General features: G+C 42.6%; 1 protein-coding gene across 5 annotated transcripts in view; it reads left to right on the plus strand.

Moving 5' to 3' along the window:
- Window positions 1-26,829, plus strand: part of LOC110489414 (trafficking protein particle complex subunit 9) — a 288,194-nt gene that overhangs the window by 99,340 nt on the left and 162,025 nt on the right. For all 5 annotated transcript variants that reach the window (XR_005041280.1, XM_036970672.1, XM_036970674.1 and 2 more), the window contains 2 exons: window positions 1,413-1,565; window positions 20,088-20,206. Coding sequence is in view for 4 of the 5 variants with exons in the window: in XM_036970672.1 (XP_036826567.1) it covers window positions 1,413-1,565; window positions 20,088-20,206 (272 nt within the window). In the remaining variant the exon portion in view is untranslated. The remainder of the gene's footprint in view (window positions 1-1,412; window positions 1,566-20,087; window positions 20,207-26,829) is intronic.

A 26,829-nucleotide genomic window follows, 5' to 3' on the forward strand; every position in this document is an offset into this window, starting at 1 on the left:
CTGTTGGAAAAAGACTGTTGGAAAAGCATTCCAGGTGAAGCTGGTTGAGAGAATGCCAAGAATGTACAAAGCTATCATCAAGGCAAAGGGTGGCTACTTTGAAGAATCTCATATTTTAATTTGTTTAACACTTTTTTGGTTACCTCATGATTCCAAATGTGTTATTTCATATTTGTGATGTCTTCACTATTATTCTACAATGTAAAAAATGTATCCTTTATTTTATGAAAAAATAAAGGATAACCCTTGAATGAGTAGTTGTGTCCAAAAATACAATGATTATAACAGGGAGAGAGCGAGAACTAGGAAAAGAAAGACGGGAAGATGAACAGGAGATATAAAGAGAGAGAGAGAGAGTAAAATAAGCAAGACTGCTTTGGTTAGCACATTATTACCAGCCTGTTGCTTTGAACCCAGCAGGAGCTGCAAGTGCACCTGTCTCACACACCTGTTTAAGACAAAGCCACATGGGCTGTTCAGTTGATGTATCATTAATTTGTTGTTCTTTTCCCTCCATCCAGTCTGGTTCAAGTGGCAACAGCTGACTCACCCGTCAGGCTCAGGTGGCTGTAGGGTTTAACGTTTAATATAAATCAGTCTATTTAGTCACACAACAATACCCACACGGAATGATGCAATGCTATCGTTGAGTGATGATAGTTGGCTGACCTGCCAACCAACAACCGGCAGCCATTAACCTTTCACCCTGGTGTGTAATAGTATCAGCCTCAAAACATCAGTTGAACAGGTTTACACTTTGATGATGTCGGCAGACACACACACACAGAATTGGATGACCTCAATAATATGTAACTAATAATATCAAACTTCTCGTCTCGATGCTGACCGTGCCAACAGAGCATTCAACTCTAGATGGTTCTTTGTCAATAGTTAAATGCTTACAAATGCAGAACAGATTTCATTTCAGTTACCTGTTGGTACAAACACTGGAGATGGCGTCCTGCTTATTTCCTGGTATTTTTGACCCTGTGCTGTCGTGTTTTGCTCATTCCACTGTCATGCTCTGCCAAGTTCCAACCTGACTTGAAAGTTCCTCCTCAGCATGATGTTTTCTGATTCATTTTCCCTTCGGTGCACAACTGAACATCATGTTTGTTGTTTTGGGAGAGAGGCGTCTTCTCCTCTCCTCCTTACTCTTTCAACAACACAGTCCTTGTTTCTGTGGCGAAGTTGGGACAGTTTAGACGTGTGTTGAGAAGGGTAGCTGTATACTGTCACTGCCTGTCTTTAAATCAGTATTGACTACCTCCGCGAGGTTGTCCTGAGATTTAGAGTATAATGCTTCATTACATCTCTGCCTCTCTCTCTCTTTAACGGAACGTTTTCTCTCTATCTGAAGGTTTTCTCTGTACACTACTTTATTCATTGTCTTGTTGTATTGTTTCCTACAGAGAAGCTGTTTGGAGAGTTCCTGAGCTGGGACCTAGAGGAGGCTGTGTCTCAGCTGCCTCTGAAGCCAGGCCAGTCTGTCACCCTCACTGTTAACGTCAAAGTCAGACTGGACTTCTCTGGAGGAGAGAACCTGCTACAGGACCTCAACGACGGTGAGTGGTTGAAATTCCAGGTGAGCCCCAAAGGTCTCCTAATCAAAATGATCCAGGCGCTCTGCGACCAACTTTGTCAATAGAACCTAAACTCTTTTAGACAGGAGACAACATACATGGATTACCAGCACCCCCACACTCCACAACAGTGGTGTTCCCAATATAGCACCATTCTATTGGTTTTGGGTTTTGCCTTTCTGGAAAGCATTGGGTTCCCAGCTGCATGGCCACATAGCACTGGTTAAACATGTACTGGATGCAGAGTTGAGTCTCTGTGTACTGCCCTCACCCAGTAGCTGAGTGTTCCAGAGAGGTGTTGAGACTGAGGTTCGTTATCTCATCAAACATTTAACAGACATAACCATGCAAACAGCGGACTTCAGCCCTAACTCCTCTCTCTGCCTCCCTCATGTCCTTTCTCTGTCTCCCACTCTCTCTGTACTCTTTCTCCTATGCGATGTGCTAGTGCATACATGAGAAGAGACTAGAGGAGAATAGAACTGAACTGACATGTTTAACTTAGCGGCCCATGCCTCGCTCTCTCACTCGCTCTCTCACTCGCTCTCTCTCTCACTCGCTCTCTCACTCGCTCTCTCACTCGCTCTCTCTCTCTCTCTCTCTCGCTCTCTCGCTCTCTCGCTCTCTCGCTCTCTCGCTCTCTCGCTCTCTCGCTCTCTCGCTCTCTCGCTCTCTCGCTCTCTCTCTCTCTGTCTGCCCCTCTCTATCTTTGAGGCTATTTAACAGATACTCTTTAAAGTTTTAATTAGCGTAGCAGTAATCATGGCCCCTGAATGACAGAGATAAGGCAAACAGTGCTTCCTTAAACAACAAACCCCTGAAACCCTTGTGTATTTTGTTGGTGACATTCTGGACCGACTCTATGTTCTGCTGTAACTGGCTGGATCTTATCTGCTACTCCCAAGTCTTAATATGTAGTTATTTCTCGGTAATGCATTAATACGGTTACTGCTGAGGCTTATTAGTGTTATTAATGTTTAGCACAGTTTAGTGGTGCTCGGAGCTGTGGGTTGATTTGAGTATTGCACCTTGCACTAATTCACTGCAAACTATTGAAAGAACAATGTGGCATAATATATCTTAAAGACGTCCTTTTCTGGTTATATTCATGTAGTTCACTGGTTTTGTGGTTGAGAAGACTTCATAGACCCCACATTACAACCAAACGGTCTCTGTTGCTACGAGGTCAATCTGTCTTCATGACAACAGCAGGGCGTCTTGGGAAAGACCTCATACTGTAATAGGCTAAATATCTTCTTCCTTTCGTCCTCAAGTGATAACCCCTCAGAAATGGTTTTGAGGCATTCAGTGCTGTTTCCATTAATATTGACCCCATCCAGCCTGAAGGTGCATGTATAAAACAGACTCTTGGCCCTGTGTGGGAATTGAATTGATCCTTCACCACTGAGCTGCATGTTTGGCGTGGGGATAAGCATCAACCGCTAGCGGATCTCTCCCTCCCGCCGGCTCTCTCTCTCTCGCTCCATATCTCTCTCTCGCTCCATATCTCTCTCTCCCTGTCCCTACCTCTCTCTCCCTCTTTCCCTCTCTCCCACCCTCCCTCTACCCCCTCTTTGTAGGATAATTAATGGCAGCTCGTGGCATGCATAGTGTGTCAGAAGCATTCTGATCTGAAATACTCTTATCTTTCTTGCGTGCGCGAAACTCTCTCACACTCTCGCACTCTCTTTCTTGTCAAATAAAATAAAATTGTGTTTCTCATGTGTGCCGAATACAACAGGTGTAGTAGACCTTACAGTGAAATGCTTACTCACAAGCCCTTAACCAACAATGAAGATTTAAGAAAAATACCTACATGCAAGTAGTCTGGTAATCACAATATAGTAATTACAATATAGCAAATTAACACTGGAGTGATAGATGTGCAGATGATGATGTGCAAGTAGAAACACTGGTGTGCAGGAGAGCAGAAAAGTAAATAAAAACAATATGGGGATGAGGTAGGTAGATTGGGTGGCCTATTTACAGCTGCACCGATCAGTTAGCTGCTCAGATAGCTGATGTTTAAAGTTAGTGAGTGAAATATAATTTTTTTATTTTACCTTTATTTAACTAGGCAAGTCAGTTAAGAACAAATTCTTATTTTCAATGACGGCCTAGGAACAGTGGGTTAACTGCCTGTACAGGGGCAAAACGACAGATTTATACCTTGTCAGCTCGGGGATTTGAACTGAAGTCATAAGTCTCCAGCTTCAGTGATTTTTGCAATTCGTTCCAGTCATTGGCAGCAGAGAACTGGAAGGAAAGGCGGCCAAAGGAGGTGTTGGCTTTGGGGATGACCAGTGAGATATACTTGCTGGAGCGCGTGCTACGGGTGGGAGTTGTCACCAGTGAGCTGAGATAAGGCGGAGCTTTACTTAGCATAGACTTATAGATTACCTGGAGCCAGTGGGTCTGGCGACGAATAGGTAGCGAGGGCCAGCCGACTAGAGCTTACAGGTCGCAGTGGTGGGTGGTATATGGGGCTTTGGTGATAAAACGGATAGCACTGTGATAGACTGCATCCAGTTTGCTGAGTAGAGTGTTGGAGGCTATTTTGTAAATGACATCGTCGAGGATCGGTAGGATAGTTAGTTTTACAAGGGTATGTTTGGCGGCGTGAGTAAAGGAGGCTTTGTTGCGAAATAGGAAGCCGATTCTGGATTGGAGATGTTTAACATGAGTCTGGAAGGAGAGTTTACAGTCTAGCCAGACGCATAGGTAGTTGTCCACATATTCTAAGTCAGAACCGTCCAGAGTTGTGATCCAGAGTCCAGATCTAGCTTTTTATCTGAGAAAAGTAGGCTACACCGAAAAGTAGCGGAGAAATTACCTTTTTGTGAATTCTCATCCGAGTGGAGAAGTGCAAATGAAGCACAACATTTCTCTGATGCTGAGTAGAAATTACAATAAGAAGCATTTTAGACCTGCATTTATAAAATGCAGCGAAATATTCTGCGTTAACGCAAACCTAAGTTTAACCTGCTAGTTATCTAACTAAGCGGCTGAATTAATAAGCTGACAGGACTTCATATTGTGTTAGCTTTCTGCCATGTTTGAGAGGTCAGAGCCCTTTGGATGAGTTATTGACTTTGATTTCTTTGAGTTTTTTCTCCTCTCCGTTATTGGCCCGTCTGCTCCTCCCCTGTTTTCTCCTGAGCACAGCAGGCAGGCAGGCCTGTTGCCTTAGCGAATCCAGACTCCACACAGACACAGCGTGTACACATGCTGCTCCAAAGCCAGTACTGTTCTTCCTTCAGACAAGCATGCATCAAAACTTTGTTCATTTGCACAATGTCTCTCGTTCACATTCACTTGTAAATAATAACATAAATAAAAAATAACATAAAAAAGGAGAACTTTATGAACTGGATGGCCTGTCTGTGCAGTTTGTTTATTTTCATGTGGTGAAAATGTGATTATTTGAATGATGGATGGAGTGGAGAGATTCTTCTCCCCTCCACCCCTCGCTGCTCCAAACCTTGATTTACACTGAGTGTCCAAAACATTAGGAACTCCTAATATTGAGTTGCACCCCCTTTTGCCATCAAAACACCCACAATTTGTCCGTGCATGGACTCTACAAGGTGTCAGGCATTCCACAGGGATACTGGCCCATGTTGACTCCAATGGTTCCTATAGGTGTGTCAAGTTGGCTGGATGTTCTTTGGGTGGTGGACCATTCTTGATATACACAGGAAACTGTTGAGCGTGAAAAACCAAGCAGCGTTGCAGTTCTTGACACAAACCAGTGTGCCTGGCACCTACTACCATACTCCGTTCAAAGGCACTTAAATATTTTGTCTTGCCCATTCACCCTCTGAATGGCACACATACAAATCTATGACTCAAGGCTTTAAAATCCTTCTTTAACCTGTCTCCTTCCCTTCATCTACATTGATTGAAGTGGATTTAACAAGGGACCTGGTCAGTCTGTGGAAAGAGTATGTTTGTACACTCAGTGTATGTAGTCCATAGTACATACGGAGGTACTCCAAACATAACTGATCTTAAAAATCTATCACCCATGTATTGTAGGCAAGGTGTAGGAAGACTGCTGGCTCACCTACTTTCCAGACCACAAACCTGCAAAGGACCACTTTACCCTCGGCCGTCCCCTTTTAACTGCTTCCAAATCAAATCTAAGTGTGTTTGTCACGTGCGCCGAATACAACAGGTGTAGTAGACCTTACAGTGAAATGCTTACTTAAAGGCTCTTAACCAATAGTGCGAAAAAAAGGTATGTGTGTGTGTGTAGGTAAGTAAAGAAATAAAACAACAGTAAAAAGACATTTGAAAATAACAGTATCAAGGCTATATACAAACACCTGTTAGTCAGGCTTATTGAGGTAGTATGTACATGTAGATATGGTTAAAGTGACTATGCCTATATGATGAACAGAGAGTAGCAGGTAGTGATGAACACAATGCAGATAGCCCGGTTAGCCAATGTGCGGGAGCACTGGTTGGTCGAGGCCAATTGAGGTAGTATGTACATGAATGTATAGTTAAAGTTACTATGCAGCAGTGTAAAAAGAGGGGTTGGGTTGGGGGGGGCACACAATGTAAATAGTCTGGGTGGCCATTTGATTACCTGTTCAGGAGTCTTATAGCTTGGGGGTAAAAACTGTTGAGAAGCCTTTTTGTCCAAGACTTGGCACTCCGGTACCGCTTGCCATGCAGTAGTAGAGAGACCTCTTAGAGAGAGACACCATGACCTCAGCCCTTACACACATTTTTTGTAAAGCACATGAGAAGAACAAGATGTAATTTCCCTCTGATCTTGGTTTGAAAAGAAAGAGAGGAAAGGGGCTGCTGAGAGAGAAGGGGTCCATTTAACCAAACTAAAGGACTATCGCCCCCTAGCACTCACATCTGTCATCATATCACCTTTACCTTACCTGACACCCTAGACCCACTTCAATTTGCATACCGCCCCAATAGATCTACAGGCAATGCAATCGGCATCGCACTGCACACTGCCCTAACTCATCTGGATAAGAGGATGTATGTAAGAATGCTGTTCATTCACTATAACTCAGCATTCAACACCATAGTACACTCCAAGCTCATCATTAAACTCAGGTCCTGGGTCTGAACCCGCCCTGTGCAACTGGGTCCTGGACTTCTTGACGGGCCGCCCCCAGCTGGTGAAGGTAGGAAACAACATCTCCACTTCGCTAATCTTCAACACAGGGGACCCACAAGGGTGCGTGCTCAGCCCCCTCCTGTACTCCCTGTTCACCCATGACTGTGTGGCCAGGCCGCCTCAAACTCAATAAACTTTGCAGACAACACAACAGTAGTAGACCTAATTACCAACAATGATGAGACAGCCAAAAGGGAGAAAGGTGAGGGCCCTGGTGGAGTGGCGCCAGGAAAATAACCTCTCCCTCAACGGGCTCTAAAGAGGGTGGTGCAGCCTGTTCACCCCGCTACCATCCAGAAGGAGAGGTCAGTACAGGTGTATCAAAGATGGGACCGAGAGACTGAAAAACAGCTTCTGTTTCAAGGCCATCAGACTGTTAAACAGCCATCACTAGCCGACTACCACCCGGTTACTCAATCCTGCTGCCATATAGACATGGAATCACTGGTCACTTTAAAAATGTTTACATCCTGCTTTACTCATTTCCTATGTATGTACTGCATTCTATTCTACTGCATTTTAGTCAGTGCCAATCCGACATTGCTCGTCCTGATATTTATGTATTTCATAATTCCATTATTTTACTTTTAGATTTCTGTGTATTGTTGTGAATTATTAAATGCTACTGCACTGTTGAAGCTAGAAACATAAGCATTTCGAAACACCGGCAATAACATCTGCTAAAAATGTGACCAATAAAATGTGCATTTTTTCAATCATTGATTCACACCTAGACCAGTTTATCCCTCTCATTGAGTCCAGAGGGGTACGACAAAGCCAGATCAATGAGTTAGCCAGCTAACTTTGATAAACGGCAGGGGTCAGGTAGCCTAGTCAGGTAGCCTAAAATAATAAAGGAACATTTCAAATAAAATATACTAGTCAAAAGTTAGTTTTTTCTTTATTTTTACCCAACTTTTCTACATTGTAGAATAATAGTGAATACATCAAAACTATGAAATAACACATATGGAATCATGTAGTAACCAAGAAAGTGTTAAACTAATCAATTTATATTTGAGATTCTTCAAAGTAGCACACTCTTGGCATTCTCTCAACCAGCTTCATGAGGTAGTCACCTGGAATGCATTTAAATTAACAGGTGTGCCTTGTTAAAAGTTAATGTGTAGATTTTATTTCCTCAATGTGTTATACAGAAGATAGCCCTATTTGGTAAAAGTCCATATTATGGCAAAAACAGGACTGCCATAGTTACTTCTGCTGCAGAGGATAACTTCATTAGAGTTACCAGCTGCAAAAATTGCAGCCCAAATAAATGCTTCACAGAGTTCAAGTAACAGACACATCTCAGCATCAACTGTTCAGAGGAGGCTGCGTGAATCAGGCCTTCATGGTCGAATTGCTGCAAAGAAACCACTACTAAAGGACACCAATAATAATAAGAAACTTGCTTGGGCCAAGAAACACAAGCAATGGACATTATACTGGTCAAAATCCTTAGGTCTGATGAGTCTTTGAGATTTTTGGTTTCCAACCGCCGTATCTTTGTGAGACATAGAGTAGGTGTACGGATTATCTCTGCATGTGTGGTTCCCACCGTGAAGCATGGAGGAGGAGGTATGATGGTGTGGAGGTGCTTTGCTGGTGACACTGTCAGTGATTTATTTAGAATTCAAGGCACACTTAACCAGCATGGCTACCACAGCATTCTGCAGCGATACGCCATCCCAGCTGGTTTGCGTTTAGTGGGACTATTATTTATTTTCAACAGGACAATGACCCAACACTCCTCCAGGGTGTGTAATGGCTATTTGACCAAGGAGAGTGATGGAGTGCTGCATCAGATGACCTGGCCTCCACAATCACCCGACCTCAACCCAATTGAGATGGTTTGGGATGAGTTGGACCACAGAGTGAAGAAAAAGCAGCCAGCAAGTGCTCAGCATATGTGGGAAAAGACTGTTGGAAAAAGACTGTTGGAAAAGCATTCCAGGTGAAGCTGGTTGAGAGAATGCCAAGAGTGTGCAAAGCGGTCATCAAGACAAAGAGTGGCTACTTTGAAGAATCTCAAATATAAAATATATTTTTATTTGTTTAACACTTCCTCAGGATTCCATGTGTTATTTCATAGTTTTTATGTCTTCACCATAATTATACAATTTAGAAAATAGTGAAAATATATAAAAACCCTTGAATGAGTAGGTGTGTCCAAACTTTTGGCTGGAAATGATGCAGACATTTACATTGATGGAAGCTACAATCTATTTGGAATATGAAAACTCATCTACCCTCTAAAAAAAAATAAGAAAAAAATAAGATATTCATGCTTCACCTATACTGCCATACCAAGCAGTAACTGCTCATTTGATCGAAAATTAGTTCATGTCATTGTTGCAACAGAAAATACATGCTAAATCACGTGGACAAGTATTCTGCCTCTATTGTATTGTGTTTTGGAGGAAATGTGGTCTTGTTAGCAGTAACTACATAAAGTTACTGTGAAACCAAGGTAAATAAAATACCTTTTTCTCAGTTCCATGCTGAGAAAAAGGCAGTTACTGCCTTTTTGCTTGGTAGGGCAGAATAGAGCTTTCCATAAGTTCTACTAAACCTGTGTTTACCACAGACCTTAATTTCTGTGTTTATCCCCCCCAAAACATTCATTTCCCTATAGGCTTTGGCCATTTTAGCAAAGGCAGAGTTAATGCCTACAAAACAAGATGCCATTACTATTCCTCTCTCTTCCTCTATAATTTAGGAGACACCGTTGCACAAACAACATACTGATTCATGCCTACACCAGCACTGGTATCAGGCTGTAGTAGAGGGAGAGAGGCGACTGAAGTGGCGAACTGAGTAAACTATAACAATACGCCGTTCGGACGCGTGTAATGTCACGTAGAAGGTAGAAGGTCAAGTAAAAACCTAAACGGGTCCGTGCATTAATACTGGTATATTGTAAAATAAGGTAGCCATACTTTGTGATAAGCATTAACAGCTAGCGTCTCTCGCTCTCTCCCCTCTCACACTCGCTCTGCATTGATATTATATATTTTGTGTGTCCATCATCTCGTTTGAGAGTGATACTCTTTTATCTGTTTCTCATACCGTAAAATGTACTTGAAATAATTCCTTGACGTTTGAGATGGGTATTTGGAACTGATTTGCAGATAAAATGACTAAAATAAGGTAATTATTTGAATGATGGATGGATTGGAGTGATCCTTCTCCTCCCACTGCTCCAAACCTTGATACAGTATATGTGAAGTCAAATAAACTGGCCTCTGTGTGTATAAAGAACGTGTCACATTGATTGGCTCCAATCTATGTCTACGTGACCTTGCAAATCAACTCTTCATTTTTGGGCCTGGCTCAGGCACAATATGCCATTTCCTTTGTTCTTGGTTTGAAAGAAAGAGAGGAGTGGCCAATGAGACAGAGCCATTGAGAACATTGTGTTTCAGAGGAGCCGAGACAACACGCGCAAACACATTGACACACCGACCGGGACAGGCTGAAGACATAACATAACTCAGTGTCTGATGGGATTGATGTCATCACACATAGACTAATGGGTTGTAGTTTACAGCAGACATGATTGGTTTCGATGGTGTGAGCACCATACTAAATTACACCGTGTCTGGGTCCTGCTTTTAATGCTGCTGTTCTCTTTGTGTGTGTGTGTGTGTGTGTGTGTGTGTGTGTGTGTGTGTGTGTGTGTGTGTGTGTGTGTGTGTGTGTGTGTGTGTGTGTGCGAGCACGCACGTGTGTGTGTTTTATGTTATGTAAGCTCAGTTAGTAAGAGCGTGGCACTAGCAATATCATGGTTGTGGGTAGGACTGTGATGATTATGGGATTTTGAGAGACCATTCACTGTCATGCAAATAGGGCATTGGGCCACCACGAGCCAGAAGACCTTCAATGCACCTTGGCATAGTTTTGCCAAGTGTCTGAAACTCTGTTGAAAGGATGTGACACTATTCTTCCGCAAGAAATTCCATCATTTGGTGTTTTGTTGATGTCGGTGGAAAATGCTAAGGCGCCGCTCCAGAATCTCCCATAAGTGTTGAATTGGGTTGAGATCTGGTGACTGAGACGGCCATGGCATATGGTTTACCTTATTTTAATGCTCATCAAACCATTCAGAGACCACTCATGGGGAGTGCGGGCATTGTCATCCAATGGGGGCATAGACATGGTATGTTAATTGCCTAATTAACTCAGGAACTACACCTGTGTGGAAGCACCTGCTTTCAATGTACTTTGTATCTGTAATTTACTCGTGTCTCCATTATTTTGACATAGCCTTGTCCCACCAACATATTTTTCTGCATAAGATCCCGTTGCATGATTTTCTTCCCAACAGCCAAATTAGCAGAATAATACGTTACTCTGCAGCAGATATAAAATGCCCTTGACAGGGCTCCAGACTAACATCCTCCCCAGCCCATGATTTGGTCGCACAATTTTTTTCCCCGCTGAGTCATGCAATAGAATACATTTGTTATCATTCACCTTCTAAAGTCGTTTTCTGTGCTTTAGACTGTTTAATACAGTGCCTTGCGAAAGTATTCGGCCCCCTTGAACTTTGTGACCTTTTGCCACATTTCAGGCTTCAAACATAAAGATATAAAACTGTATTTTTTGTGAAGAATCAACAACAAGTGGGACACAATCATGAAGTGGAACGACATTTATTGGATATTTCTTTACTTTTTTAACAAATCAAAAACTGAAAAATTGTGCGTGCAAAATTATTCAGCCCCTTTACTTTCAGTGCAGCAAACTCTCTCCAGAAGTTCAGTGAGGATCTCTGAATGATCCAATGTTGACCTAAATGACTAATGATGATACATACAATCCACCTGTGTGTAATCAAGTCTCCGTATAAATGCACCTGCACTGTGATAGTCTCAGAGGTCCGTTAAAAGCGCAGAGAGCATCATGAAGAACAAGGAACACACCAGGCAGGTCCGAGATACTGTTGTGAAGAAGTTTAAAGCCGGATTTGGATACAAAAATATTTCCCAAGCTTTAAACATCCCAAAGAGCACTGTGCAAGCGATAATATTGCAATGGAAGGAGTATCAGACCACTGCAAATCTACCAAGACCTGGCCGTCCCTCTAAACTTTCAGCTCATACAAGGAGAAGACTGATCAGAGATGCAGCCAAGAGGCCCATGATCACTCTGGATGAACTGCAGAGATCTACAGCTGAGGTGGGAGACTCTGTCCATAGGACAACAATCAGTCGTATATTGCACAAATCTGGCCTTTATGGAAGAGTGGCAAGAAGAAAGCCATTTCTTAAAGATATCCATAAAAAGTGTTGTTTAAAGTTTGCCACAAGCCACCTGGGAGACACACCAAACATGTGGAAGAAGGTGCTCTGGTCAGATGAAACCAAAATTGAACTTTTTGGCAACAATGCAAAACGTTATGTTTGGCGTAAAAGCAACACAGCTGAACACACCATCCCCACTGTCAAACATGGTGGTGGCAGCATCATGGTTTGGGCCTGCTTTTCTTCAGCAGGGACAGGGAAGATGGTTAAAATTGATGGGAAGATGGATGGAGCCAAATACAGGACCATTCTGGAAGAAAACCTGATGGAGTCTACAAAAGACCTGAGACTGGGACGGAGATTTGTCTTCCAACAAGACAATGATCCAAAACATTAAGCAAAATCTACAATGGAATGGTTCAAAAATAAACATATCCAGGTGTTAGAATGTCCAAGTCAAAGTCCAGACCTGAATCCAATCGAGAATCTGTGGAAAGAACTGAAAACTGCTGTTCACAAATGCTCTCCATCCAACCTCACTGAGCTCGAGCTGTTTTGCAAGGAAAAAATGTCAGTCTCTCGATGTGCAAAACTGATAGAGACATACCCCAAGCGACTTGCAGCTGTAATTGCAGCAAAAGGTGGCGCTACAAAGTATTAACTTAAGGGGGCTGAATAATTTTGCACGCCCAATTTTTCAGTTTTTGATTTGTTAAAAAAGTTTGAAATATCCAGTAAATGTCGTTCCACTTCATGATTGTGTCCCACTTGTTTTTGATTCTTCACAAAAACATACAGTTTTATATCTTTATGTTTGAAGCCTGAAATGTGGCAAAAGGTCGCAAAGTTCAAGGGGGCCGACTACTTTCGCAAGGCACTGTATACTGAGATGGGAGGCTATTCAAGAAGTAAGAAGTTTCATCTAACATGTCCACGCAGGAATGCATGGTTCAAGATATGTTGATGTGCAACCTAATCCAGTGATTGTCATGAATTGTGAGTTGACAATAGACTATTGTTGTTAAACTTTAACAGTGTTCCATAGTAATCATTAGTCCAACAGTTGCAAATGATAGTTTCTATTGGACAAATTAAGGTGTGTGTATCACTGTTTCCTTCCGTTTAAGAAAAGTTTTTAAACAGAATTGGTGGAATGAATATACCCCTGATCGCATGTAAACAAAGTTAACTTTTTAAGCAGCCATGTTGTATTCCTTCTCGCATCTATGCACTCTCCTCCTCTCACCTTTTCCCTTCGCTTGTGGAATTCAGCTGTATGTGACCAGGCGAAAAAACCTTTCCAAGCCAAACCACATCATAACCGCTACACACAGCCTACATCGTTGTCACCATATTTGTTAAAGTAACGTCATAGTCAACATAGCTAATAGAACTAACACGTTAGTAAACCTGCTACAATCATGCAGTACAGTGTACTGTCAGTAAGCAGTTTAGCAGATACACTGGTGGTCGCCGGTGGCAATAAATTGGTCAAATCAAACGCTTACCTTGACTTGGAAGAGTTCCAGTGTTGTGTTGGATAGTCAAAGCCAGCTAGCTAACATAGCATCCCTCTGTTTGAGTCAGGTTTTTGAGTAGGCTAAACTATCTAGCTGCATTTTCTAGCGATAATAACGGTTTTTTTTAAATGATGAAATATCGCTCTCGCTTCTTTCAATTTTGAAGAAATTAATTTATTCAAAACTGTTCAACTATTGTCTTTCTCTATCTTTGAGTCAACTACTCACCACATGTTTTGCACTACCCGTGCTAGCTAGCTGTAGTTTATGCTTTCAGTACTAGAATAATTATCTGATATTTTGATTGGTTGGACAACATGTTAGTTCATGCTGCAAGAGCTCTGATAGGTTGGAGGACGTCCTCCGGAAGTTGTCATAATTACTATGTAAGTCTATTGAAGGGGGTAAGAACCATGAGCCTCCCAGGTTTTGTATTGAAGTCATTGTACCCAGAGGAGGACAGAAGTTAGCTGTCCTCTGGCTACACCATGGTGCTACCCTACAGAGTGCTGTTGAGGCTACTGTAGGCCTTCATTGCAAAACTGTGTGTTTTAATCAATTATTTGGTGACGTGAATATATTTAGTATAGTTTTATCTAAAAAGGATAACTCTTTAAAAAAATGAAATTCACTGAGGATGGTCCTCCCCTTCCTCCTCTCAGGAGCCTCCACTGAGCATGTTACTGTACAACCACTGTGTTCCAATTTAGGCGTTTATCAGTGCCATTTTCAACCCGTATAAGGGTATGAGTGTAACGGGGTACAACTTCTTTTTTTTTACCATAATGGACGGTTACGCGATTCTACAATAATTTTGCTAGCCCTAGTTGTGGTTTCAATTCCCATAGGGATCACATTCCCTTTCTTAAAATGTATGAAACATGTATGCAATCACTCTACTAATTGGCTTTGGATGAAAGCGTATGCTAAGTAGCATATTTTATATTATTCTGTTTGTGTTGGCTGAAGTCTCCAGCCAGTGCTCTAGTCGTCCTCTCCATCTCAATAAGAGCTATTGAGTAGCGTCTGGTTGTCCTAGGGAGGCGGGGAGAAAGTAAAAGCAGTGCGGAGCAGACAGCGTAAACACATTAGCCCATGGATGGTAAAATCTCAGTGTACAACAACGTCATTAAAGGGAATTAAAACAGCCAGGGAGATGCATTTAGAAAAGCCGGCACAATTACAAAGGGACAGGGTGGGGAGGCCTTCAGTGTTGTAACCTTCTTGTTGCTCGTTGCTCTGCTCGCAATGTTCCCAGTGTACCGCAGCTAGAATATCTGTCAGTCTACGGGCTTCTTCGCCGATGTCATTCCGTTTTGGAGTGGAGGGAGGCAGAGTAGGCCTCTTCAGGTAATCACATTACCTTAGCGATATGATTACAGAATATGCCGAAGATTGACAGACTGCATTTAGTTGAGGGAAAATAAACAAACATTTTCTTCAGATGTACCTAGATCTGACTTTGTGTGAGGTATTCGGCGTGAATTGTCTAATTTATTATATGACGATCAATTGACTGACTTCCCACTATTAAGAAGCTTTTATACTTCATTGTAATGTCTTCATTTTTTCAGTTCTGGAGGCAGGAACCATTGAGACAGCAGCTCAATGAGTCTGTTCCATTCAGCCCAGTGTGTCGACTGAATGGACCTTCATTTCAAGGGACCAAGTCTTATATTGACCCAATCAGCAGAGTGCAGCGGCTGTTTAAAGTGCTATTGAAACCTGACATTTGAACTGAAATATATTTTGGTCAGTCCTATGAACCCCCTTATGGACTTAATTGACCAATTACTTATTGAAAATAAATCTCTTTCATAATTGTTGGACATTGATACTTTTCCACTGCTTATTTCATCAGACTTGTCTATGTGAATATCTTTGCACATTTCTTTCTGTCAAAAATATTTGATTCCCAAATTAAGAGTACTTAAAAAAGGCCATCTTATTAAAGAGATTCTCTGGTAGTTCTGTGTACTTTTGCAAACTTTTTAGCCAGTAGTCCTGAAAGTAGCACTCACGAGCCAAAAGTGGTCCCTGAAAACAGCATTATTTTTCACATTTACATTTTTTATTTCATCCCCTTTTTCTCCCCAATTTCGTGGTATCCAATTGTTAGTAGTTACTATCTTGTCTCATCGCTACAACTCCCGTACGGGGTCGGGAGAGACGAAGGTTGAAAGTCATGCGTCCTCCGATACACAACCCAACCAAGCTGCACTGCTTCTTAACACAGCGCATCCAACCCGGAAGCCAGCCGCACCAATGTGTCGGAGGAAACACTGTGCGCCTGGCAACCTTGGTTAGCGTGCACTGCGCCCGGCCCGCCGCAGGAGTCGCTGGTGCGCGATGAGACAAGGATATCCCTACCGGCCAAACCCTCCCTAACCCGGACGACGCTAGGCCAATTGTGCATCGCCCCACGGACCTCCCGGTCACGGCCTGTTACGACAGAGCCTGGGCGCGAACCCAGAGTCTCTGGTGGCACAGCTAGCACTGTGATGCAGTGCCCTAGACCACTGCGCCACCTGGGAGGCCCGAAAACGGCATTCTACGACACATATATGCAGATATGTGCACCATGTCATTGCTCTCTCTGTCTCTGCTGTGTCCACTGAGCCGTTGGGCCCGCCCTGTAACCTCATTGGATAAGGCTGGGCAGGCCTCTTGCTAGCAGTCACTCAAATGCGAGGGGCTGAAGCTCACTGGGTCGAACTCAAATTGCTAGGGGGCTGGCCCACGTGGGGGGAAATATTGGGAAAATGTCACGGCACAGCTTCAAGAAAACAGTCTCTTTCAAACTAGGGATTTTGTGGCTAATTGAGGTGAAACAGTAATTCTGTTCATAGATTATGCATGTATGAACGACACATTGACACGACAGGTAGCCTAGTGGTTAGAGCCTAGTGGTTAGAGCCTAGTGGTTAGAGCCTTTTGGTTAGAGCCTAGTGGTTAGAGCGTTGGACTAGTTGCCGAAAGGTTGCAAGATCGAATACCCGAGTTGAAGGTAACAATCTGTTGTTCTGCCCCTGAACAAGACAGTGTTCCTAGGCCGTCATTGAAAATAAGAATTTGTTGTTAAATTACTTGCCTAGTTAAATAAAGGTAAAATAAATAAAACACATCCAGCCCAAAGCAGGAAGTTTAAAAAAGACTTTCTTGTCGTCAAAGTACCTGAGCATGTCTTTAACAGTTATAAGCCATATAAGCCATACATTCGTATACATTCGTAAGCAGTACATAAGCATCCGTAGATGCAAAATGACAATAAGATGGATGATGGTAGATCTGTTGTTCACTCTGTCGCCTCACAAGATAAATGTGATGAGGACCATCTCACAGCATTATGTGCAGGGTACTTCTGTCTATCTGGATGATGTGGTTCTGTCTGTAATGCTGTATTTAGTATGACTCAAATGGCTGTGAGTAATGATGGCAATAATTTGTTCAGATCCTGCATTACCTCACTCTCTTATTCCCTCTCTCTTCTCTCCCTCTCATCTCTTTCTCTTCTGATCTCTCTCTCCCTGTTTCCTCATCTCTCTCCATTTCTCCTTCTTCTGCTCTCTCTCCCTCCATCTGAAAGAGACCGCCTGCGTCTTTGTAATTTGGATGTTTGATGTCGTAGTGATGACAGCAGAAAGTGTGGGCTTTTGAAAAGAGACACTATTATTTACCCGTCTTATTTTCTCTCCATCTCACATTATCTGCCAGTCTCACCCGGGCTGGGTTACTTGTGAATCATATAGATCCTAAACTAATGCCAGCCGAGGAGTTGCCTATTCTTCTCTCTGTCCCGCCCCTCTCTCCTACTCTGAGACACCTTGTGAATACTCTCTCTTTCTCTCTCTCTCTTTCTCTCTCTCTCTCTCTCTCTCTCTCTCTCTGTGTAGGGAGGAAATTGTCTGTCTACGTGATGCTTCTAATAAACCAATTTATGTTAATGAGGTCAAAGGTCCTGTTAATGAGGTCAAAGCTCCTCCCAGATTCAACCTCTCTGCCCAAATGTTCAGGTGTTGTCTCACTCACTCACTCACTCACTCAGTCACTCACTCCACGGAGCAGAATGGGACTTTGTTGCCTTGTATTTTACAGCCTTTATGTTCCTCTCCCCTCGAAAGGACATTGAAGAAGCGTTTCTGTTTGCAATGCAATCCGTCATAGACTCCCTTTTACTACAATATCCTTGACTCACCTTCCAGGAAAAGCACAAGTGTGTGTAGAGCCAAAAGGTGGCATTGCAGAGATTCACAAGACTTTGTTGATGTTGATTTTCAGTTTATCATTCTGCATTAGATCAATTCACTGTCACTAATATAATCTGTAGTGATTTATAGTCGCAGACTCTCACTAGGCAGATGGAGAGATAGATTGAGAGAGAAAGAGGCAGGGATAGACGGAGGGTGATGGCAAGGAAAGAGGGATGATGTTGAGTGATGTCGTCTTCAATCTCTCCGCCCGTTATGCACTCTGTCTGTCTCTCTCTCTCTCTGTGTCTCTTTATCTCTGTCTCTCTCCTGCCCTCGCTCTCTGTTTGTCTCTATCTCTGACTCTCTCTCTGTCTCTTTATCTCTGTCTCGCTCTCTGTTTGTCTCTTTATCTCTGTCTCGCTCTCTGTTTGTCTCTTTATCTCTGTCTCTATCTCTGTCTCTCTCCTGCCCTCACTCTTTGTTTGTCTCTATCTCTGTCTCTCTCCTGCCCTCGCTCTCTGTTTGTCTCTCTCTCTTTCTCTCTCTCTGTTTGTCTCTTTATCTCTCTCTCTCCTGCCCTCGCTCTCTGTTTGTCTCTTTATCTCTGTCTCTCTCTCTCTCTGTTTGTCTCTATATATCTGTCTCTCTCCTGCCCTCGCTCTCTGTTTGTCTCTTTATCTCTGTCTCTCTCTCTCTGTTTGTCTCTATCTCTGTCTCTCTCCTGCCCTCACTCTTTGTTTGTCTCTATCTCTGTCTCTCTCCTGCCCTCGCTCTCTGTTTGTCTCTATCTCTGTCTCTCTCCTGCCCTCGCTCTCTATCAGGATCAGACATGAAGATGTATGTGTGTCTGGAAACAGGCTGTAGGCCTTAATGGAGGCACTAGTCAATAAAGATACTGTTTATCAGTGTTCTCTCTTCCTCTTTCCATCCACCTCCCTCTGTCTGGATGCATATCTGTTTCTGTGAGTATGATATGGAAAATGACATGGCAACAATGCTGACTGACTGTGTCAGCTGTAGTGGTGCTGGGCTCATATTCACAAAGCATCTCAGATGTACCCTGTCCATGTAATCTCATTCATTATAATCTAAAAGGCTAAACTGATCGGAGATCAGCAGTTCTACTCTGAGAGGCTTTATGGATATGGACCTGGGCACAGATTCACAAAACCTTCTTAAGAAAACATTTCTTCTTAACTGAAATGTTTTCCTTAACTATAGACTTAAGAAGAAAGTTAAGCAAAGTTGCTATTCCTCAAAATGGTTATTGGAAATTTTCTTACAGTATTTCTTGTTTCTCCTTTAAGCAAAAAGTTAAGAAGAAATTCTATTGTTAAAAAAAATGTTTTGGGAAATTCCAAGATAGCTTAAACCTTGTCTTAATCTCAGGGCAGTGAGAGAACAAGCTCATGAAAGCAATTGAACATGTTTAATTCACTCACAAACTTAATCTGAAAGTTTCAGTATTGATTATTTTAAACCCAAGTACACGTTTTAGAACAGTAATCTCAGTAAGAAATATGCCAACATGATTGTCTTTGCTAGCTTGATAGCTAGCTAAAACAGTTGCTGAGCAACAAGAAGATATTTGAGAAGTCCGTAAGAAAATCGTGAAATCTCAAGATATTGTTGAGGAACTTCTTATTTTTTTTCTTAAGAAGCTTCTTAAGTTTTTGCGTCGGTGTTTTGTGATTCTGGGCCCTGGTTAGCCGCTCGTGGAGTACTAATCACAAATGCCAGCCGTGTCAGTAGAATGTGTTGGAAAGCTTTGGAGCAAAGCGGAATATGGAGTCAAAGCTAGCGGGCTCTAACTGTTTGAACTTAATTCCTACCATGTCGTTCCCATTTCTCTGTGTGTGTGTGTGTGGAGAGGGGGCAGATCTTTGCAGCAGCTAACCCAGTGATTCCCCTTGGAGACAAAGATGTTTCCACTAACGTCAGAGAGACTGTGTGCTCAGTGCCTACGTCACACTATGAGATGGTTTGTAGCATGTCTAGCTGAAGGCAGGAACCCCTTCAGTACACATGAATACAGAAAGCTGATATGGCTGTTTGATGGTCCTCTCTGAAGCTCTGTGTAGGATTGTGTTGTTGCTCTGTTGCTGCCCTGAACTCTGCATTAAAACTATATAAAGAAAGGATAGGCCTGTGAGCTGCTGTTACATATTCTGCTCACACAATGTATTTAAATGATCATGTCCTCATGTATGAAGAAGAGATGGGAGTGGCTCCTGATTGGACCAGGAAATACTTTGAGATTAGGGAAACTCTCTCACCCTAATATGATTATGTGCTAATGTGCGTTTTAACAACTGTCAATATAGTTAAATTATATTAAGTCTGGGGTTACTGTACTTTTGTGTCTCCTGACTGGCTGATCGTCTCTCCTGCTGTTCCAGATGGGATCAGTGTGACAGGCCTTCCCATCTCCAGCCCCCTGAGACAAGTCCTCAAACCCCGGGCTGAGACCAAGGCCCTGGGCAGCGAGTCCAGCAAGACAGACTACAACCACGTCAAGGTAGGACTGACACCTCTCCCCTCTCCTCTCCTCCCATCTTCTCTAAACTGTGTTCCTTTTATGACTGAGATTTCAGCAGGAACATTTCTCTATTTTACACATCTGCATTTCATGACTTCTGAAGGTTGTTTTATTTCCCTCCTTGTGTTGTATTTTCCATTTTCTGATGCTGCAGATAGTTAACAAGCCTCGTGTTGTGGTAATTAGGGTGAGTGTAGCTGTTTGTTTAAAAAGCAGGGAGGGAGCTGAGGATAGACAGACCGACAGACAGAGAGGCTAGCTGCAGCTTTTCACACATAGACAAGAAGGTACACAGAGTTAATGTGGCGTGTCTCTATCAGGGTGCAACTGATCTCAATCAGTGGAGAGAACAGGCTGGATGTCTTGCTGAACTACATTCTCTCTCTGTGTGTGTGTGTGTGTGTGTGTGTGTGTGTGTGTGTGTGTGTGTGGCTTTGGTGTTGTAGAGTTCGTTAAGTTCTGTCTGCAGGGGTGAACCTCTCCATTGTGATTCATCACGGAGCACCTATGGTTAGCTATAACGTACGCATGCACACACACACACAACCTCCCATCCGCGTCCACTCGACCATTCCCTCTCCTTATATATCTCCTCGCCTTATTACATAACCTAGACGTTTTCAGGGGAGGTGAAAAAGGAAAGCCAGGTCAAATAATAATGAATAAATATTAGGCCTGTTTCTAGTGTTTTTAATTTTCAGATTCAAACATGTACACTACATACAAAAATAACACTTGTTCCAATAAACAGACGGAGCAACTTGTAAATAAAAAATAAATAAAGAATATAGAAAATACAATTTTACCAAAGAAATTAACAAAACAAAGAAACAAGGTGGTCTAATCAGCTACGATCCAGGGAAAACACATCTTACAAAGCAGTTGTGATGTCCACATTTAAGAGGGACATCACAGCTTTCCAGTTCTACCACATTGATTTCTTAACTCCTAAAATTGCACGCATGGCATCTTTAAAAACTATTTATTTAAAAACGATTTATTTATTTCACAACACTGTTTCACATGCTGACCAGACCGCTCGCATGTCGATTTTGTCCACCCACACCAGACGCGATCAGGACTCGCAGGTTGAAATATCAAAACAAACTCTGAACCGACTATATTAATTTGGGGACAGGTCGAAAAGCATTCAGTGTTCATTACAATTTAGCTAGCTAGCTTGCTGTTGCCAGCTAATTTGTCCAGGAATATAAACATTGGGTTGTTATTTTACCTGAAATGCACAAAGTCCACTACGACAATTAATTCACAGATAAAAAAGTTAAAGTTTCTAGTAATCACTCCTCCTTCAGGCTGCTTCTTCTTCTTTGGAATTGATATGGCTGTTGGCAATCAACATTAAGGTGCATTACCACCACCAACTGGACTGGAGTGTGGACCTCAGTTCATCTTTCAATCACCCACGTGGGTATATGCTCCTAAAAACCAATGAGGAGATGGGGAGAGGCAGGACTTGCATCGCATCAAGCGTCACAACTAGAACCAAGTTTTATTTTCCCGCCTGGCTGCGCAGGCGCGCGCCAGCAGTGTTCGGTGCAGTGATTGAATAGCATGTATGTGTACATTTATTCTGCAACGCTCGCGCACACAGTCAGCAGGTCACTGACGCCTGATCTAAGCCATTACACATAGAGAATCTATACAGGAGGACGAATCTCATTCTTAATTCCCTTATGCTGCCCTCCAACTCTCCACTGTAAATATGAAGCTGTCCGTTCCATCAGTCGGCTGGTGAAGCTTGTTAAGAACAGAGTAGAGAATGACAGACAGGCAGCTCAGAGTCTCAGTGCAGATGATGTTGTTTTGGCAGTTTAGCTGCAGAGGTAATCCCAGAACCGACCAATTACACATCATGTGGGAACATTGCCTTTAACATAGTCCTGTGTGTGCGTGTGTATTTGTGAGGCGGTATGGATAAGGGTTGATTTGCACATAAATCGAAACTCTCCTGCTGGTTAGACTGAACCTTCTGAATGTTAATTAATGTTTCCCCTACCTGTGTTTGACTATGTATGTACGGTGCTATATGGATTCATATTTCCTGAGGCATCTGACTCGTCGTTTGGCTGCAACATTGCTTTTAGTCTGACTCACACTCTAGATTTGTACTTAGCTGGCCTACTGGTTCTAGTGCAGGTCATGCGTAATATCACTCATATCATAGTGTCTGCCCACTATTTCGTAATTAAAACAACAACTAAAAGCTATATTGATGTCTTTTTTGTTGTCAGTTTTTGCTCATATTAAATGTACTTTCTGTTGAAAGCCATGATTTCGTAATCACGTATCTCATGGATTCTGTATGCAGCTGAAATGCCTTGTTATGTGCACAAATTGGGTCAACCAATTTATTTTCCCACGCTGGAGTTCTACTTCACAGATTATGTTTTGTCTTAGCCTTCACAGTGATGTGTTTGATAAGCTTGTCGTTTCATCCACCTTCCTGCTTGTGTGTGTATGTGTTTTAACCTTCCTTTCTCCACCTCCATGCTGATCAGGCTGCCTGTCCAATAGGAACAAGTGATATTTCCCTCTGAGCCACCTGGTGAACTTTGCTATTCCTTCTCATTATGATATTTCTACTCCGTGCTTCTGCATTTGTTACAGTAGTTAGCTACACATCCCAGCCTGCCTGGAAATGCCACAGGAATACATGGGGGGTGAGCGTGTCTGTGTGTGTGTGTCTGTGTGTGTGTGTGCGCGCGCGTGTGTGTGTGTGTGCCTGTGTGAGCAGTTGTTGGCATGCGTGCCTATTATGCTCAACGATTCCCAGGAAATACAATGTAATAAAATAAGACCGTTCTGTAATCCGTCGACAGGAAGCAAAGGTGTGAGTTTGACTATCCCCGCTCTGCCTTTCTTCATTGTCTATTTCCACTCTGTCTTTTCCCTGAGGTCTTGCTGTGGTGTGGTATGTTGTGTCTGTGTGCGGAGCACATTTGTGTTTGTTTGGTAGTGTTTGCGTATGTTTGTGTGTCAGTGTTGCTCTGTAGCATCTCTCTAGTGTCTCTCTTACCTGCACATATTTGTGTGACTCTTAGGTAGTACAGGAAGAGAATAGTGTCAGAATAGGACACTTCGCTCCATCATATGGGGAGGTAGGTTAGAGACAGAGGTTTGAGTGTCAGGCCTGGGGAGGAGAACAGGGGAATAGAGAGAAGTCTATAAACCTTTATGATTGGGGATAACTCACGCATCAGGGATGACATGCTCATTCATTTACCCTCCTGAACCTAGCTCCCTTTTGTCTGATGACTCAAACTGAATTCTTCAGTCTGAGGCTGCTGTCGTTGAAGTATTCTGATGACTCAAACTGAATTATTCCGCTGCTCTGTCATTCGCGAGATACTTCAGTCTGAGGCTGCTGTCATTGAAGTATTCTGATGACGTCAAATTGAGTCATCAGAGTTTGGATCGTCTCTAACCATTTGGAGTATCAAAGCCAATGACGCATTTTCAAAACTCCGCTTTATCCACGTGTATTCTGGCTCTGGTTAGAATGTTTGCATTCTAGAAATCGTTGGGGAGGGACTCAAATCCAGACTTACTGGGAAGAAGAAACATTCACGTCATGACGTTTGGCTGGGACATTGAGTTTGGGTAGCTCCCTCTACTCAGCAGGCAGTTGGCATCAGGGCCATTTCAAGGCAGAGCTGTGTGTGTGCGTGCGTGCCGAACCCCTCAGACACAGCTCTGAGTCCATTCCGCACTGTCTTCAAAACCACAAATGTCTAGGGGTGTGTGGAGCTTAAACCCGATGTCTAGTTCTACCTGTTATTTTTCACTGCTCCTAAGACTGCAATATGGAAGCTGAGAGGATTCAGGTTGAATAGAAATGCGAAAATATTAGAAGATCCAGTTTGAATATAAGCACGAAACTCGTCCCTAGTGAACCAGTCGAGATGGAGTAAACAGTCTGCAATAGTTTTTAAAAGCCAGTAGAGGAGAGTGGATGGATTGAGGGCTGTCTTAGGTACTATACTGTACTGCACATATCCCATCTGTAAATAGCCCATCCAACTACCTCATCCCCATACTGTATTTATTCATCTTGCTCCTTTGCACCCCAGTATCTCTACTTGCACATTCATCTTCTGCACATCTACATCATCCAGTGTTTAATTGCTATATTGTAATTGCTTCTATTTATTGCCTTACCTCCCTTATCCTACCTATTTTGCACACACTGTATATATACTTTTTCTACTGTATTATTGACTGTATATTTGTTTTTTCCACGTGTAAGTCTGTGTTGTTGTCTGTGTCACACTGCTTTGCTTTATCTTGGCCAGGTCTCAGTTGTAAATGAGACCTTGTTGTCAACTGGCCTGACTGGTTAAATAAAGGTTAAATAAATCAATTTAAAAACTAGGCAGGGAGACTGGGAGTTGGGGAAAGCACAATTGAATTCGTATTCTTATATTTGGGTTTAGACAAGTCTCAAATCAAATTGTATTATTCACATGTGCCGAATACTACAGGCCTTACTGACCTTACTGTGAAGTGCTTACTTTAAAATGTTTATTTCTTTATTTCACCTTTATTTAACCAGGTAAGCTAGTTAAGAACAAATTCTCATTTATAACTGCGACCTGGCCAAGATAAAGCAAAGCAGTGTGACACAGACAACAACACTGAGTTACACATGGAGTAAACAATAAACAAGCCAATAACACAATAAACAAGTCAATGACACAGTAGAAAAAAAGAAAGTCTATATACAGTGTGTGCAAAAGGCATGTTGGGAGGTAGCGTAGCAGGTTGGGAGGTAGCGTAGCAGGTTGGGAGGTAGCGTAGCAGGTTGGGAGGTAGCGTAGCAGGTTGGGAGGTAGCGTAGCAGGTTGGGAGGTAGCGTAGCAGGTTGGGAGGTAGCGTAGCAGGTTGGGAGAGGTAGCGTAGCAGGTTGGGAGGTAGCGTAGCAGGTTGGGAGAGGTAGCGTAGCAGATTGGGAGAAGTAACAAAGCAGGTTGGGAGAAGTAACGAAGCAGGTTGGGAGAATTAACGTAGCAGGTTGGGAGAATTAACGTAGCAGGTTGGGAGAAGTAACGAAGCAGGTTGGGAGAAGTAACGAAGCAGGTTGGGAGAAGTAACGTAGCAGGTTGGGAGAAGTAACGAAGCAGGTTGGGAGAAGTAACGAAGCAGGTTGGGAGAAGTAACGAAGCAGGTTGGGAGAAGTAACGTAGCAGGTTGGGAGAAGTAACGTAGCAGGTTGGGAGAAGTAACGTAGCAGGTTGGGAGAATTCACGTAGCAGGTTGGGAGAATTCACGTAGCAGGTTGGGAGAATTAACGTAGCAGGTTGAGTTTAGAGTACCACTGACTGTATATAAATCTGTTCTGAGCACAGTTCAGACCTTGTTTTCCAGCTAACTGGTTCGCAAGATCGATGTTAAATAAATACAATAAAATAAAAAGTTAGATGTCATTGAGTTTTGAGCAAATATTAACCTATGGAAATATAAAGCTAGGAATAGTTCTGTGTTTATATTGCCAGTAGTTAAATATGGCACTATAACCACTGAACTCAAATAATATAATTCTGTGGTGCTATAGTCGTTTAACAGGTGGTGCTATAGTCGTTTAACAGGTGGTGCTATAGTCGTTTAACAGGTGGTGCTATAGTCGTTTAACAGGTGGTGCTATAGTCGTTTAACAGGTGGTGCTATAGTCGTTTAACAGGTGGTGCTGTAGTCATTTAACAGGTTCATTTAACAGGTGGCGCTATAGTCATTTAACAGGTGGCACCACCACACGGCTATAGTCATTTAACAGGTTAATTTAACAGGTGGTGCTATAGTCATTTAACAGGTGGTGATATAGTCGTTTAACAGGTGGCGCTATAGTCATTTAACAGGTGGCGCTATAGTCATTTAACAGGTTCATTTAACAGGTGGCGCTATAGTCATTTAACAGGTGGCACCACCACACGGCTATAGTCATTTAACAGGTTAATTTAACAGGTGGTGCTATAGTCATTTAACAGGTGGTGCTATAGTCATTTAACAGGTGGCGCTATAGTCATTTAACAGGTGGCGCTATATTCATTTAACAGGTGGCGCTATAGTCATTTAACAGGTGGCGCTATAGTCATTTAACAGGTGGCGCTATAGTCATTTAACAGGTTCATTTAACAGGTGGCGCTATAGTCATTTAACAGGTGGCACCACCACACGGCTATAGTCATTTAACAGGTTAATTTAACAGGTGGTGCTATAGTCATTTAACAGGTGGTGCTATAGTCATTTAACAGGTGGCGCTATAGTCATTTAACAGGTGGCGCTATATTCATTTAACAGGTGGCGCTATAGTCATTTAACAGGTGGTGCTATAGTCATTTAACAGGTGGCGCTATAGTAATTTAACAAGTGGCGCTATAGTCATTTAACAGGTTCATTTAACAGGTGGCGCTATAGTCATTTAACAGGTGGCACCACCACACGGCTATAGTCATTTAACAGGTTAATTTAGCAGGTGGTGCTATATTCATTTAACAGGTGGTGCTATATTAATTTAACAGGTGGTGCTATAGTCATTTAACAAGTGGCGCTATAGTCATTTAACAGGTGGCGCTATATTAATTTAA

This window comes from Oncorhynchus mykiss, chromosome 32 (genome assembly GCF_013265735.2).
Source record: "Oncorhynchus mykiss isolate Arlee chromosome 32, USDA_OmykA_1.1, whole genome shotgun sequence".
Lineage (NCBI taxonomy): Eukaryota > Metazoa > Chordata > Actinopteri > Salmoniformes > Salmonidae > Oncorhynchus > Oncorhynchus mykiss.